At 39.4% G+C, this 16528-nt stretch overlaps 1 protein-coding gene and 1 non-coding gene across 8 annotated transcripts in view; one reads left to right on the forward strand and one right to left on the reverse strand.

Moving 5' to 3' along the window:
- ZNF106 (zinc finger protein 106) overlaps positions 1–16528 on the reverse strand; it is a 79109-nt gene that overhangs the window by 43581 nt on the left and 19000 nt on the right. For 3 of the 7 annotated variants that reach the window (XM_037734163.1, XM_017516286.2, XM_037734161.1), the window contains exon 3: positions 11185–11246. In XM_037734163.1, coding sequence (XP_037590091.1) covers positions 11185–11246 — 62 coding nt within the window. Of the gene's footprint in view, positions 1–2198; positions 2400–2457; positions 2791–11184; positions 11247–16528 lie in introns of those variants that run through there. The other 4 variants (XM_017516284.2, XM_017516281.2, XM_037734162.1 and 1 more) reach the window with 3 other exon arrangements.
- On the forward strand, positions 16375–16515 carry LOC119469142. The gene has a single exon (XR_005197957.1). It is a non-coding gene; the product is annotated as a U4 spliceosomal RNA (small nuclear RNA).

The raw sequence follows: 16528 nt of genomic DNA on the forward strand, positions 1-16528 counted from the left end.
AAAAAAAAAGAATTAGCCAGGCATGGTGGTGATGCATGCCTGTATTCCCAGCTTCTTGGGAGACTAAGGTGGGAGGATTGCTGGAGCCTGGGAAGTTGAAGCTGCAGTGAGGTGTCATCGTGCCACTGCACTCCAGCCTGGGTGACAGAACTGTCTCAAAAAAAAAAATTTAAAAAAAAAATAAGTAGATGATTTTATAAATAGGTCACCAAGGAGACGTATCAAAAGACTCAAAAAATAGTAACTATGATTCAAATGTCTAATCTACTCTGACTTAATGTTTAATCATTTACACAGATAAAGCTAATAATGGCACTAGTATGTAAGAACAAAATAGAAGTTAGCCTCCCAGAGGCTCCAACTGCCTAAAACAGGAGAAAGTAAACTGCAACTATATTAAAAGTAATGAAAATGTCATTTGAAGGACTAAGCTACTAAATAATTTAAGAACTATGTTGTTATAGGTTGAATGTCCCTTATTAGAAATGCTTGGGACCAGAAATGTTTCGTATTTCAAACTGCTTTGAATTTTGGAACATTTTTGCATATACATAACGAGATATTGTGGGAATGGGACCCAAGTCTAAACATAAAATTCATTTATTTTTCATATACACTTTTATAGACAGTCTGAAGATAATTTTAGGTAATATTTTAAATACTTTTGTAAAATAAAGTGAGGTATGGAATTTTCCACTGGTGGCCTCTTGTTGGCACTCAAAAGTTCTGGATTTTGGAGCATTTTTAGATTTTGGATTAGGGATGCTCACCCTTTATTGATATTTTAAGACTAAGAAAGTCTCCTTCCAGGACGTATTTTAAAAACTTTAAAAATTGTTTTTAATTTGTTGTTGTTGTTGTTACACAGATGAGGGCTTCCTATGTCGCCCAGGCTGGTCTTGAACACCTGGCCTCATCTTTTTATGCACCAGAACAACAGGCCTGAGCCACCGCACTTCTGATGAAAAAAACTTTGAACACATAGAGTAAAAACGACTTCCTTTTTATAGTCAAGCCTCTAACTAAAAAGGAGGTACAGACGGGGTATAACTAGTATCCAACAAGAATCTTTAAATTTTTATTTTAGAATCTGAAATGATTCTCTACATGTTCTGGGACTTAAAAAATTATCCCACCTCCTAAGTGCTTCTCTTTCTCCCTCCCTCACATCTAAAAATTTCCACTTCATTAATTAAATTCTTTTTAACAAATTTTATAATTAAACTATTTAGACTACAAAGCAGTAAGGTAAAAACATAAAATCCTAATACCTGAATGTATAAATATAGGTATAAAATTATGGAGTACAAGTTAGAAAAATTATATTGCCCAAATGATCTCGACACTATCAAATATAAAATATAAATTTATTCAATAAAGCACTGTGGTAGTCACTGCGGATTCAATGACAAACAGATAAATCAAATTTGGCAGAAACACCACGTTAATTCACACCAATCAAAATATGTTTTCCTAAGAAATGTTCCTTTAGCAATAAGAGATACTATATTATTTATTCAATGAAGCTTATATTCTAACACCTTTCCACTAGAAAAGTTAGACGCCAAATAAAAACTTATTGACATTCAAAAGATTTGGATTCCGGCTAGGTACGGTGGCTCATGCCTGTAACCCCAGCACCCTGGGAGGCTGAGGGTAGACTGCTTGAGGTTAAGAGTTTGAGACCAGCCTGGCCAATGGGATGAAACCCCATCTCTAACAAAAATACAACAAAAATTAGCCAGGCATGGTGGCGGGCTCCTGTAATCCCAGCTACTCTACTCAGGAGGCTGAGACAAGAGTATCACTTTAAACAGGAAAGCAGAGGTTACAGTGAACCAAGTTCACACCACTGCACTCCAGCCAGTGACAGAGTTTAGAGTCCGTCTCCAACAACAACAAAAAAAGATTTGGATACCAATAAAACCATTCTCAACATAGTTACCAACATTGCAAAATTTTCTGATATGTAATTTCAGATTACAGCTTATGTAGGAACAATATTGAGTTTGCTCTTTTAAGGAGATATTACAGTAGCTCAACAAAGCATGTCATTGTCTTAGATTAATAAGACAACAACCTCAAGCTAAACTTTACACCTTAGTTTAAATGCTATAGGCTGAACTGTACAAAGTTATAAAATGTATTCTCTACTATGTTCTGTTATTGATAGCCTTTTTAAAAAATCAATTACTTACCGACTTTGTTCTTTCCTTTGTTTTATTAACTGAACGAGTTCCTTGTCAAAATAATCTTCTTCCTCTTCCTCTTCTTTTCCATCATCTTCTCTTTCCTGGGCATCAACGTTATCTTTGTGCAACTGGCCAGAAATGTGCTTTGCATATGCAGAAAGACCCACTTCTGTGACCCCGCACACTCGGCACTCATGACTAATGTCCCTAGGGAAAGAGGGAGATGAGGGACATTCAATTCTCCCCACTGGCATGGCACACTCACCAGATCTGTTATAGTTTCCTCTGAAGGACACTGTACACTTTGGCACAGTGAAAAATTAGTGCTAATCAATTTCAATGCTCCTTTCATCACTTTTAATAAGTTTATAAGTTACTTTTGAAATGAGTTTAAGATTCTTTTCCAGCAATCAAGAGGCAATACGCTTCAGACAAACGTCGTTCAGGAGGAAAAATCTTCTTGAATTGCTGTACTTAAAATCTTGCCAGAGGAAACGTGGTGAAAGGGGAGGCAGGGCAGGGGGCTCAGAGCAAGCAGAAGTTGCTCTGGAGCACACCCATGGTGCCAGCTGCACTCAGAAAGCCTGGTGACAGCGCTTACATTTAATCTTCAGTCTAGAGCTTTCTTCCAGTGAAAGTTAAGGGGTGGAGAAAAAAGTAGGCGGCGCAGCCAATCCCAACTGGGTAACTAAATCGGAACAGCTGGAGCTCTGCCTGGAATGTGAGGATTCCGGGCCCCAGGAGTAGTCCAGGCAAACTTTTTTGGTCTGGATGATACATGTGATCTACATTCTGCTTCAGAAGAGCTTATTTTAAAGGGAATGGAAAGCATTTCAGTTGTAGGAAGTTAACAGCTGAGCCAGACAAATGTGTTTTCTCAAGTTTCAGAAAATGCTACAGTTCAGGATGCAAAAGCAGGTTTTTAGTTAAATTAGGCAGATTTTTTTTTTTTTTTTTTTTACTTTACACACTTTATGGCAAATCTCACTTAGCCAGTCTTCAGAAGCCAAAGTCGAATCAGTGTTCAGAGCTGTAGCAGATCAATAATTTAACTGCTTTTTAGCTTCTGGAAATCCCTTGACTGGGTCAGCTGTTTATGCAGTCATTTATGAGAAACATCTGAACACCATAGCTACAAGACAGCAGTATCCATTCAACAATCCAAATTGGCTTAACTCTGTATCAGGTGTCTTGGGTTTAAACTAGTTATATTTGTGCACTTCCTATGCCAATCTATTTAAAAAAAAAAATAAAAAAGACATGCCATCTTTGCCCAGACAGAAACACATACACACACGTGCACTTCTGTTCCATCTTTCCCTCACAAATAGCTAACTAGACATGGGCAGAATTTATTTCAATTAACCAGAAGAGACCCTCAAAACTGGGCACTTGATTTACTAGAAGACAGTATCTGTTACAGATCACCTGAATATTCATTCAAGAAAAAAAAAAAAAAAGGTGGACTACGGTGGCTCATGTCTGTAATCCTAGCACTTTGGGAGGCAGAGGCGGGCAGATCACGAGGTCAGACCAGCCTGATCAACATGGTGAAATCCCATCTCTACTAAAAATTAGCTGGGCGTGGTGGCGCACACCTGTAATCTCAACTACTCAGGAGGCTGAGGCAAGAGAATCACTTGAACACCAGAGGTGGAGGTTGCAGGGAGCTGAGATCATGCCCCTACACTACAGCCTGGGAGACAGAGCAATACTCCATCTCAAAAAAAAACAAAAAACATAACAAAAAACACCTTACAAAAAAGAGCTGAATTCCAAGCATGCTGTGTTTTAGTAAGGTGTTTTTTTTTTTTTTTCGTGAATGAATATTCAGGTGACTGGTAACAGAAACTGTCTTCTAGTAAATACTTAGCATAGTCTCTCCTGTCTAGGGTGACAAAGCATAAACACTCAAATAATGCCCAGTAACTTTAAAAAACAACACAGTTCCTTATTTTGTATGGATCATGGACAAGAGCTCAGAAAACCTGAGAAAATTTGCAAGTTTTCACTGGTTTTGACTTTGTAACCTCAAATACTGACTCCCCACACCCCCCAGAGGTGGAGGCTGCAGTGAGCCGAGGTTGCACCACTGCACTCCAACCTGGGCGACAGAGCAAGACTGTCACCCAGGTTGGAGTGCAGTGGTGCAACCTCGGCTCACTGCAGCCTCCACCTCCGGGGTTGAAGTAATTCTGCTTCAGCTTCCTGAGTAGCTGGGACTACAGGGGGCACCACCACACCCAGCTAATTTTTGTATTTTTAGTAGAGATGGGGTTTCACCATATTGGCCAGGCTGGTCTTGAACTCCTGATCTCGTGATCCACCCGCCTCAGCCTCCGAAAGTGCTGGTATTTCAGGTGTGAACTACCATGCACAGCCAAATACATTCCCTAAAAATATCAATACCTGATTACTCAGAATATCAATATTCTAATTCCTTCTAATTCCACAGGTACTTAAATGCCTTATTTTTACTGAGAGTTTTCAACTGCACTTTCTACATTTGTACACTTAAAGAATAATCCTCGGCCGGGCATGGTGGCTCACACTTGTAATCCCAGCACTTTGGGAGGCCAAGACAGGTGGATCATCTGAGGTCTGGAGTTCAAGACCAGCCTGGCCAACTTGGTGAAACCCCATCTCTACTAAAAATACAAAAATTAGCTGGGTGTGGTGGCAGATGCCTGTAATCCCAGCTACTCAAGTGGCTGAGGCAAGAGAATCATGTGAACCCGGCAGGCGGAGGTTGCAGTGAGCCGAGATCATGCCATCACACTCCAGGATGGGTGACAGAACGAGACTCCATTTCAAGAAAAAAAAAGAAATAATCCTCAACTTTCTCCAGTTTACCAGGGATACTGATACTTTTCTCTCAAGCAATTAAATTGATGGTAGCCCATTCCAACTGAATGCTAATAACAAGCTGTTTCTCAAAGCAACACACAAAGAAATGAACAATATATAACCTATCACAAAGGGCAGCATCAGAACAGTCTGAAGACTATAACAAATCTACAATATCTCATTTACACTATAAACATTCTAATCAACTCATTTTCCAGTTAAAAAATATTTTTGTCTTAAAACTCTCTAAAACTGTGGAAAATGTTTTAGCCTAGTTTTTTACCTAAAAACTCATAGAATGCTAAACTGTATATTGCAGTACCAGGGACATCTTTCAATTGGAGACTTCAATATAATCCCTAAAAGATATTTTAAAATAAAATCCCTGATTTTTTTCTTTTTTTTTTTTTTTGAGACGGAGTTTCACTCATGTTACCCAGGCTAGAGTGCAATGGCGCGATCTCGGCTCACCGCAACCTCCGCCTCCTGGGTTCAGGCAATTCTCCTGCCTCAGCCTCCTGAGTAGCTGGGATTACAGGCACGCACCACCATGCCCAGCTAATTTTTTTTGTATTTTTAGTAGAGACGGGGTTTCACCATGTTGACCAGATGGTCTCGATCTCTTGACCTCGTGATCCACCCGTCTCGGCCTCCCAAAGTGCTGGGATTACAGGCTTGAGCCACCGCGCCCGGCAATAAAATCCCTGATTTTATCCTTATTTCTGGAATGCAGAGAATTTTTCTCAGGCTCAAACCATCAAAACCACTCTCTCTTAAAAGATACACCTAGAAAGCCATACTGACTTTCCAAACTACTGAGGAATGTTGTATAAACTAGGCAGAACTTAACTGTTAAAAATAAATTCCATAATCATAAACCACATATCCTGCAACCCCCAAAACACAAACGTATGTTGGATACAGTCAAACATTTTCAAACCATTTTGCAATCCTACTGAGAAAGAATATAACCATAGTTCCAAAATTATTTGATAGAGAACATACCAGAGATCCTGCCCAGAAGGGCACAGGCAATAACTGCAGTATAAAAGTTAACACTAAAAATGATTTTGCAAAAAACCAAATCCCTAACATTTTTCATATAAATAAAATCCAGTTTAAATACAAACTTTACAAGAAACTTCCAAAAGTGTGTAGAGGTAATATGGCTACCTCCACACATATCTGCATTTTCAGGAGATGTGGTTATACTACGCTGTTCCTTCTCTATGTAACCACATCTTCTGAAAATTCAAATGCGTATGGAGTAAGCATATTGCCCCTGTTCTCTACACAACAGGCATTCATGCTTCCACATATAATGGAAGTTTGAGAAATCATGTTTTAAAAACCTAACAGCAAATTAAATAATATTTTAATGATGCTACTTAACAATTCTTTATTAATAATCAGTTAAAATATGTACTACTTTGTATAAATAAATAAAATAATTATGGGGGAAACACACAGTTTTGCTTCTTGGCTAGCAAAGGCAATAATTTTCCTTAGGGCATTTAAAGGAGGGCCTAAATTAGCTTCATCCTGTCACCACACAATTTCCTCTCATGTGTGAAACGCAAAGTCTTAAGATATTCTCTCCATAAGCTTTTCTTTATTAAGCTTGCTCTAACTACCCAACAACAGCTGCTGAATAAATAAAGGTTTGTGCCTTTTTAATAGTCTCTATCAGAGACGCTACTTACGGCCCACACATCTGAAGAAATATATTAGGAAAAAATAGGGAAATGTTTCACATATCTACAGCTGTGAACCAAATAGGACCAGTTACTTACTGCTCATTCAAGCTTTCATGCAAAGCCTAAACAACATACTTTGCAATTCTTAGCCAGATCACAATCAAAAACTGAGACACAACCATAAAGAGGAAAAGAAAGTATCAAAGTCAGACACCCAGTCGTTAAAAATGAAATCCAGAGAAAACAATCACAAACTGAGAATAACACGGTAAAGGTATGATGACCAATAATTATTTGTCTCTATGGCACAAACTGGTGAAGACCATCCTTACAGTAAATGCTCCAAGTCAGTAAACAATTTTTGAGATTTTATGGGGTTTTCTATAATTTTGTAAGCTGTTTTTTCTTGGTACCTGTTTTTCTTCTTTCTCACATGTAACATAATTTGCTACAGATCAGGAACACTATATCCAGTATGTGAGTAAATAAGTACTAAAGTGCTATCCTCTAAAGAAAATGAGTTAGAGTGCTAAACCTGACATTCAAAGAGGCTTTTAGTGCCTTTTTCCTATTTATTTGACTGTGATCCAAATAATTGAAAATGGTAGATAAAGTCTCCATGGCACACTGTAGTTGCATGGGCGAAAAAGAAACACATTACAGAACAAAACATAAATGATAATGTGGTTCAGTTATGCTAAGATCACAAAACAAAATGTGAATCTATAAATACAAATGTATGGGCAGGGTGTGGTGGCTCACACCTGTAATCCCAGCACTTTGGGAGGCCGAGGCAGGAAGATCACCCGAGGTTAGGAGTTAGAGACCAGCCTGGCCAACATGGTGAAACCCCATTTCTACTAAAAATACAAAAAATTAGCAGGGCATGGTAGTGTGTGCCTGTAATTCCAGCAACTAGGGAGTCTGAGACATAAGAATCGCTTGAACCCGGGAGGCAGAGGTTGCAGTGAGCCCAGATAGTGCTATTGCACTCCAGGTTGGGCAACAAGAGCAAAACTCTGTGTCAATTAATCAATAAATCATGTATGTATATTAGAAAACACAGAAAGAGGTCTGGCCAGCGTGTGGCTCACACCTGTAATCCCAGCACTTTGGGAGGCCAAAGCAGGTGGATCATGAGGTCAGGAGTTTGGGACCATCCTGGCCAACATAGTGAAACCCTTTGTCTACTAAAAATACAAAAATTAGCTGGGCATGGTGGTGCATACTTGTAGTCCCAGCTATTCAGGAGGCTGAGACAGGAGAACTGCTTGAACCCAGGAGGCAAATGCAGTGAGATGAGATGGTGCCACCGCACTCCAGCCTGGGCAACCGAGCAAGACTCCATCTCCAAAAAGAAAAAAGGCCAGGATAAGATATACACCAAACCACCAAGTCTCCTCTAAGAGGGAAATAGGGTTTAGAGGGGAATGGAGGAATGGTGAGGGGGGTGGGGAGAAGACTTTTGTTTTTTAAAAAACTTTTTATGATTCTGTATTGATTATAAACATGAGCCTTATGTGACCAAACTTGGTTTTGAGACAGGGTCTCACTGTCGCCCAGGCTGGAGTGCAGTGGCATGATCACAACTCACTGCAACCTCGAACTCCTAGGCTCAAGGGATTCTCCTGCTTTAGCTTCCTTAGTAGCTGGACTACAGGTGCAAGCCACCACATCTGGCTTTTTTTTTTTTTTTTGGTTGAGACAGGGGTCCCACTATGTTGCCCAGGTTGGTCTCAAACTCCTGGGCTCAAGTAATCCTCCTGTCTTGGCCTCCCAAAGTGCTGGGATTATAGGTATGAACCACCACATCCAACCCAAACTGAGTTTTTTGTTTTTTTTTAAAAACGGGGTTTCACCATGTTGGTCAGGCTGGTCTTGAACTCCTGACCTCAGGTGATCCACCCACCTTGGCCTCCAAAGTGCTTGGACAAACTGAGTTTTTAAAAATGTTTTAAATGGCTGTTTGGTGATGTCCGAAATAAATGAGGCATTAATCTTTGAATGCAGTGGGCTTCTCTCCAACAGACTAGATTTACTGACCTTATTTGTTTTGTTTAATGATATAGGACATAAGGGTTGGATGGCAGGTAAGTAACACGTAATAAAAGGAACTCTAGAAGGAAGTCTGTTGAAAATGAGATTTTTAAATAAGTAAAATATTCCACAGACAATCAAAAGTTGACTGCATTTCATAGATTTTGGATGTTAATGAGGTAGTGATCATATATATTCAAGGTATTATGACAAGGGCTTCTGGCCATGCAGAGTGGTTCATACCTGTAGTCCCAGCACTTCAGAAGGCTGAGGCAGGAGAATCAGCTAGAGCCCAGGAATTCAAGACTACCCTGGGAAACAGAGTGGAAACCTGTCTTCACAAAAAATAAAAACCAAATCAGCTGGGTATGGTGGCACACACCTGCAGTCCCAGATACTCAGTAAGCTGAGGTGGGAGGTTGTTTGAGCCCAGGAGTTCGAGGTTGCAGTGAGCTGTGAACGTGCCATGGCACTCCAGCCTGGGTGACAGAGTGAGTAGGACCCTGTCTCAAAAAAGTACATATTAAAAATAATAAGGGCTCCCCATACTAAATTTGAGTGACAGTCTCCTTTATATTGCTGCCAAGGCCTAACCTTCATACAGTAAGAGACTTGGGGCAGGGAAAAATTCCACTAATAGGCTAAAGAGATGCAGGGATGCTAAAACTTCAATAACACATTAATTTGCCCACAGAATCTTAAAACTGTAGGTCATAAAAAAAAATTTCAAATGACCTAGGTTGACATCCTGATCAAAACTTTTAACTATTATTCATGGGATAAGATACATTTCCTGTTTCCTAGGTTCCCAATGTTTCTCATCTATCCTGTTTCCAAACTTCAAATTGACACAAGTCAAATACATCAAAAAAGAAATCACAAATAGACAAAAAGACATGGAATATACACACATGCTTTTTTTTTTTTTTTAAGACAGGGTCTGGCCCTGTCACCAGTCTGGAGTGTGGTGGTATGACCTTGGCTCACTGCAACCTCCACCTCTCAGGCTCAAGCATCCTCCCACCTCAGGCTGACCAACAGTTGCAACTACAGGCACGCACCACCACATCCAGCTAATTTGGGGGGTTCTCTGGGGAGCAGGAGATAGAGATGGGTGATATAGTTTGGCTATGTCCCCACCAAAATCTCACTGAACTGCAATAATCCTCTTATGTCAAGGGTAGAGCCAGGTGGAGATAACTGAATCATTGGGGTAGTTTCCCCTAAACTGTTGTCATGGCAGTGAACAAGTCTCACGAGATCTGATGGTTTTATAAATGGGAATTCCCCTGCACAAGCTCCCTTGCCTGCTGCCATGTAAGACGTAACTCTGGTCCTCATTCGCCTTCTGCCATAATTGTGAGGCCTCCCGAGCCATATAGAACTGTGAGTCAATTAAACCTCTCTCCTTTATAAATTACCCAGTCTCGGGTATGTCTTTATTAGCAGCAGAGAACAGACTAATACAATGGGGTTTCCCCATGTTGCCCAGGTTGGTCTTGAACTCCTGGGCACAAGCAATCTACCTGGCTCAGCCTTCCAGATTGCTGGATTACAGGTATGAGCCACTGCATGCAGCCTACATTTCATTTTTTAAAGGTGTCCACTTATTAGATTTCCTTTCCTTAAATATCTCAAGCTTTAAATCACAGAATAGCATTCTTCTTTTTTTTCTCTTTTGAGACAGTATCTCACCCTGTCACCCAGGATGGAGGGCAGTGGTGCGATCACGGCTCACCTTAGCCTGGACCTACCTAAGCTCAAGTGATCCTCCCAACCCCAGCCTCCAAACAGCTGCGACCACAGGGTATTAGCAGCCACACCCACCTAATTTCTTTACTTTTAACGACAAGGTCCTGCTCTGTTGCCCAGGCTGGTCTCAAACTCCTGAGCTCAAGTAATCCTTCCACCTTGGGCTCCCAAAGTATTGGGATTACAGGGGTGAGCCACCGCACCTGAACAGCATTCTTAAATACAGTTAAGGTTTATATTTCAATTTTGTCTATGCCAATGAGATTCAGTGCTATCTAGCAGCCTTTGGACATCTCAGATAATTCCAGCAATACTAAATGTTTATGGCATGCAATAACTTGGAACACTGCTAAAGTAAAAATAATAAAAATGTCCTAGTTGCAAGGCTGGCATGTAGAAATGAGAAAGCTTACACCTTTGTCGTAATCTACTTGATAGGGCTGCTGTGAATTCACACATTTGAGATGCCGAAAGGTAACAGAGTTTATCACTTTTGAATGCCAAAAATCGACTATAGTTAGTATTAATTTGAAAAGGTTGTTTTATGCCATAAGACAACATTCGTTTGTGATGAATTACTACAAAACAAACTGACACGCACCATCATCACTCAGATCCACTCACATTCACAAACTTATGGAAGAGAGCCGTTCTCATACCTGCCCTTCAGGTTCTCAAGTTCCCTGTGATGCAACATGCTCCGCATGTGTTCGTCCATCTCCTTCAAAATCAAAGAAAGTAAATTAAGCAGGATTTCTTTGAAAAAAATTCCTCTGTTCCTATTCAATCAAAAATTGGGGCTCAAACTCCTTATGTCAAAAATGTGTTTGTGGTTGTTCTCAATTTAATACTGAAATCAGATCCTTAATAATTATTTGACTGTTTTAAAATATACTTCAAGTTTAAATAAAAAGAGTTCTTAAAAAGACATATTTAAGTGGCTTTCCAAAAATATTAGAAAGCATTGTCTTTAGGAATCAAAAGACTTAAAAGGAAACTAAGTAATTAAATTCTATCCCATTATAAAGAATTCACTAGGCCGGGCGCGGTGGCTCAAGCCTGTAATCCCAGCACTTTGGGAGGCCGAGGCGGGTGGATCACGAGGTCAAGAGATCGAGACCATCCTGGTCAACACGGTGAAACCCCGTCTCTACTAAAAATACAAAAAATTAGCCGGGCATGGTGGTGCGTGCCTGTAATCCCAGCTACTCAGGAGGCTGAGGCAGGAGAATTGCCTGAACCCAGGAGCCGGAGGTTGCGGTGAGCCGAGATCGGGCCATTGCACTCCATCCTGGGTAACATAAGTGAAACTCCGTCTCAAAAAAAAAAAGAATTCACTAAAGGTCACTGAAAAAAAGAAAAAACACACCTCCCAAATCACTCATCTTTTCAACTATTTGGCAACTTTTATCCATAGTTTCTCAAGAGTAAGCTACAACTCTTACCCATGTCTTGGACAGGGCCTAGCATATAGTCATAAATAAGCATTTGTTAAATGAATATAGAAGGATACATCAATTCTGATAGGAGTTACAAACATAACAGAGCCTCTTTATGGCAGATAAGAAAGTTTTTAAAAAATACTTTGAACACAGCAGCTTAATCATTCCTATATCTTCACTCCTCACTCCCTCACTTCCCCAATGGATTTGTTTGATTCCAACATAAACTTTGAACATTTAGTAAGTTCCCTCCTTCCCATCCTTAGAGGAAAGAAAATATGTGGAAAAGCTGCCACTTAAAAACATGCACACATGTGCACATACACACACGCACACACAACCCAAAAAGCTCTAAAATTGTCTATCCCTTTATCATTCTACAGTGTATACAGCCAGTATGCCATAATTAGAGAATGGCTGTTCATATATATAACAATTTATATGTTCATATATAATAATATATATTTATAACATGTATATGTTCATACATACAATAATAAAGGGCTACACTTGTTGTATTATTGCTACACTTGTGTTACTGTGTTGTTGTTACTGCATCCTGTGTGAAGTGCCTCAAACATTTTCTCACCTGAACTGCAAAATACTGCCGAGGGAGTATGATTAACTTCATGCAGCAGAATGTAGCATGAAGTTAACCCATTCATTCACCAAATATTTATAAAGTTCTTATTATATGCCAAGAATAGAGCTAGGCATTGAAGGTTAAGTAGGAAAATATTCAGCCTTGCCCTCTCAGAGTCACAAATAATCAAGTGGTCAAAGTGGGAATCAAACCCAGGCAGATCTAACACCAAAGCTAATGTTTCAAACACCATGTCACACTGTCAGCATTCGGTGCATCGAGATTTTTCATTATATACAGTTCATTTGTCAAAAACAATACAACACAACCCACTATTACTTAAAATTATCTACTATAACGTGATAAACAGGGTTGTGATTCAAAACACTTCTTTTAAATGGCAATTTTACCGAAGATGACCAAAGTCTCCTTCCTATCTCTACAAATGCTTTATAAGGAAAGACTAACTTTACACATAACCTCTTCTAGTCACAACTGACTGGCCACTAACTAAAACTAACACTTGCAGACCTGAAAACTAAGACAAGTTAATGACAGAACAGAATGAAAAAAATTCATTAATACATACATCTTCAGCCAGGAGTGGTGGCTCACGCCTATAATCCTAGCATTTTGGGAGGCCGAGGCTGGTGGATCACCTGAGGTCAGGAGTTTCCAACCAGTCTGACCGTATATATACACCCGTATATATACGTATATACGTACATATAGATCTGAAGCACGTATATATAAATCCCTTCTCTACTAAAAATACAAAATTAGCCGGGCATGGTGGCAGACACCTGCAACCCCAGCGACTTGGGACACTGAGACAGGAGAATTGCTTAAACCCAGGAGGTGGAGGTTGCCATGAGCCAAGGTCATGCCATTGCACTGCAACCTGGGCAACAAGCGAAACACCATCACGCACAAAAAAGTGTGTGTGTATATATATATATATATATATACACACACACGCGTGTATATACACATATACATGTGTATATACACGTGTGTATATATATACTATATATACACGTGTATACATATATATGTACATACACACACATATATACACACGTGTACATATACACGTATATACATACATATATACGTGTACGTATATACGTATATATACGGGTGTATATACACGTATATACGTACACTATATATATATATATATATATATATATAAATAATGTATATATATACACACACACCCCTTCAAGTCTTTATGCTTCCTGTTATTCAATTCTTTTTTTTTTTTTTTTTTTTTTTTTTTTTTTNAGGCAATTCTCCTGCCTCAGCCTCCTGAGTAGCTGGGATTACAGGCACGCGCCACCATGCCCAGCTAATTTTTTGTAGTTTTAGTAGAGACGGGGTTTCACCGTGTTGACCAGGATGGTCTTGATCTCTTGACCTCGTGATCCACCCGCCTCGGCCTCCCAAAGTGCTGGGATTACAGGCTTGAGCCACCGCGCCCGGCCCTGTTATTCAATTCTTACCTGATTTAGATGCTTACCAATATGCTTAATTCCCTTTACTTGAGCTAAATTTAAGTGAGTTCTGTTCCTTACAACAAAACCATTCCTGACCAAAACTGCATTCACTGAAATGGGTTTGTCTGAAATAAAAACTGATTCTTCTTACTATAAAAATGTTATCATCCAATAATACTTTTAATATGACTTTTGATTTTTTAAAAACACTTCACTAATCTTGTCCTAAATTTACATACTAAACCTTCTCCCATCCTGCTCCAATGAAGGAATGCAAACAGTGAGACAACTAAGCTTTCAAAATCATTAGAAAAAATTCAGCCAGACATGGTAGCTCACACCTGTAAGCCTAGCATTTTGGGAGGTTGAGGTGGAAAGGATCATTTGAGCCTAGGAGTTCAAGATCAGTGTGGGCAATCTAGTAAGACCTTGTCCCTACAAAAAAATTTTAAAAATTAAAAAAATGGCTGAAAATGGTGGCACACACCTGTAGTCCCAGCTACTCAGGAGGCTGAGATGGGAGCATCACCTGAGCCTGGGACACAGAGGTTGAGGTGAGCTGAGATGGCTCCACTGCACTCCAGCCTAGGCGGCAGAGTTAAGATGAAACAGCAAAATGAAACAACAACAACCAAAAAACAAAAAAAGAAAGAAAAGATCCACAGGCACAGGATTAAGGTAATAGCCCCAAATACGCTCCTTCTCATATATCAGGCTTCTATTTAGGTCCTTGTATATTAATCAGTACCATGTTTTTAAAGGCTGGGTTGGTTGAAGGGGAAGAGGGACTCATGGTTAAACATATGTGGAAAACAATGAATACAAAAAATAGGGCTGGGTGTAGTGGCTCACACTTGAGGCCAGGAGTTCAAGACCAGTTGGGCAACATAGTGAGACTCCATCTCTATTATATACATATATTTAACTCCAGGGCTTCTCAGTCTTTTATATGTTAATGGACCTCAGAATACTCAGAGATGTATTATAGAGCTTTTCCCCATACTCAAGTCACTTAGAACCTTTCCTCCTCCACAGTATATTTGGAGAAACCAGGGTTACACTAGTTTGGGAAATTGGAGAAAAACATGGCTTCAACACCAATTGTTCATAGTCCTATCTAAATAATTAACAACTATCCCTTCCAACTAACCCATTTTGTGATTTTCTTAAATCATATTGCTCACTTAAAGCAGGCCATTCCCTTGCTTTCAAAAAAAAAAAAGCAAAAAAATAAAAACTACAATCAGCTACAATCAGCTTTCCTTAAATAAATAAATAAATAAAGCAAAAAAGATTAAAACTACAATCAGCTTTTCCTAAGGCAGGAGTAGATAATTCCAGCCCTTCATTAAACTTCATTATGATCACGGAAAAGTATGAAGAGATGAAAGTATGTTTGAAACTAGAGAAGAAGAGCCAAAAAGACTTAAAATGGCAAAATCGCAAAATCATGGTATCAAGACAGGGCTGCTATTCCATGAAACTCTGTTACCACATTGCTGAGCATTAGCCTATCCATCTCACATCATCTCCCTACCTCTGTCCAACCTGAAAATAGTCATAAGGAATTTTGACTTACTGACAATTTGTATAAACCTTGGTCTAAATTTTTAAAACTAGAAGAGCATTCTTTTATATTTGTAAACAGTAGCAGGTATATTATTAAATATGATTTTTAAATCTCCACTGATTTTTCCATCACTAACAGAAATCCTAAATAGAAAAAAAATTATCCCCCCAAGTCTACTTGGTGGATCATAATCAACGCCTCAGTCTGTCATCCAACACTGCTTATCAACTGTCTTCACTTAAATTACAAATTTCTGTCCTGCTATTCCCAAGGCAAAAGTGTTTTAATCAGATAAACCTTCTTGCCAGCTCCCAGAACTGTCATACTCCATTCCATTTGTTGTTCTCCTACCTAACAACAGTATCTCTTCCTCATTTTTCTGAAACCATCACACTCTAGACACCTTTACCACTTCCACTCAGACTCCCCTGGCTAACCTAGCCCATGATCCTCCCAGTTCTCTGAATTTCCAATGAAAATCAAGAGCATCTTAAAAGCAAAGAGAATAAATTCCTCAGTATTTAAACAAGCAGCACTACTCTGAGAGCAAATGATAAAGACAGGTAAAGGCAAAAAGTTATACAAATTGCAGTCAATTTTAGGTCCTAAAAAGATGTTTTGGCCAGGTACGGTGGCTCACATCTGTAATCCTAGAACTCTGGGAGGCCAAGGAGGGTGGATCACCTGAGGTCAGAAATTCAATACCAGCCTGGGCAACATGGTAAAACCCCGTGTATATTAAAAATACAAAAATCAGCTTCGCGCAGTGGCAGTATCATAGCCAATGAGGTTTATCCGAGGCGCGATTATTGCTAATTGAAAACTTTTCCCAATACCCCGCCATGACGACTTGAAATATAGTCAGCATTGGCAATTTTTGACAGTCTCTATGGAGACTGAATTATTAAA

This window comes from Cebus imitator, unplaced genomic scaffold (genome assembly GCF_001604975.1).
Source record: "Cebus imitator isolate Cc_AM_T3 unplaced genomic scaffold, Cebus_imitator-1.0 Scaffold579, whole genome shotgun sequence".
NCBI classification, from domain to species: Eukaryota; Metazoa; Chordata; class Mammalia; order Primates; family Cebidae; genus Cebus; species Cebus imitator.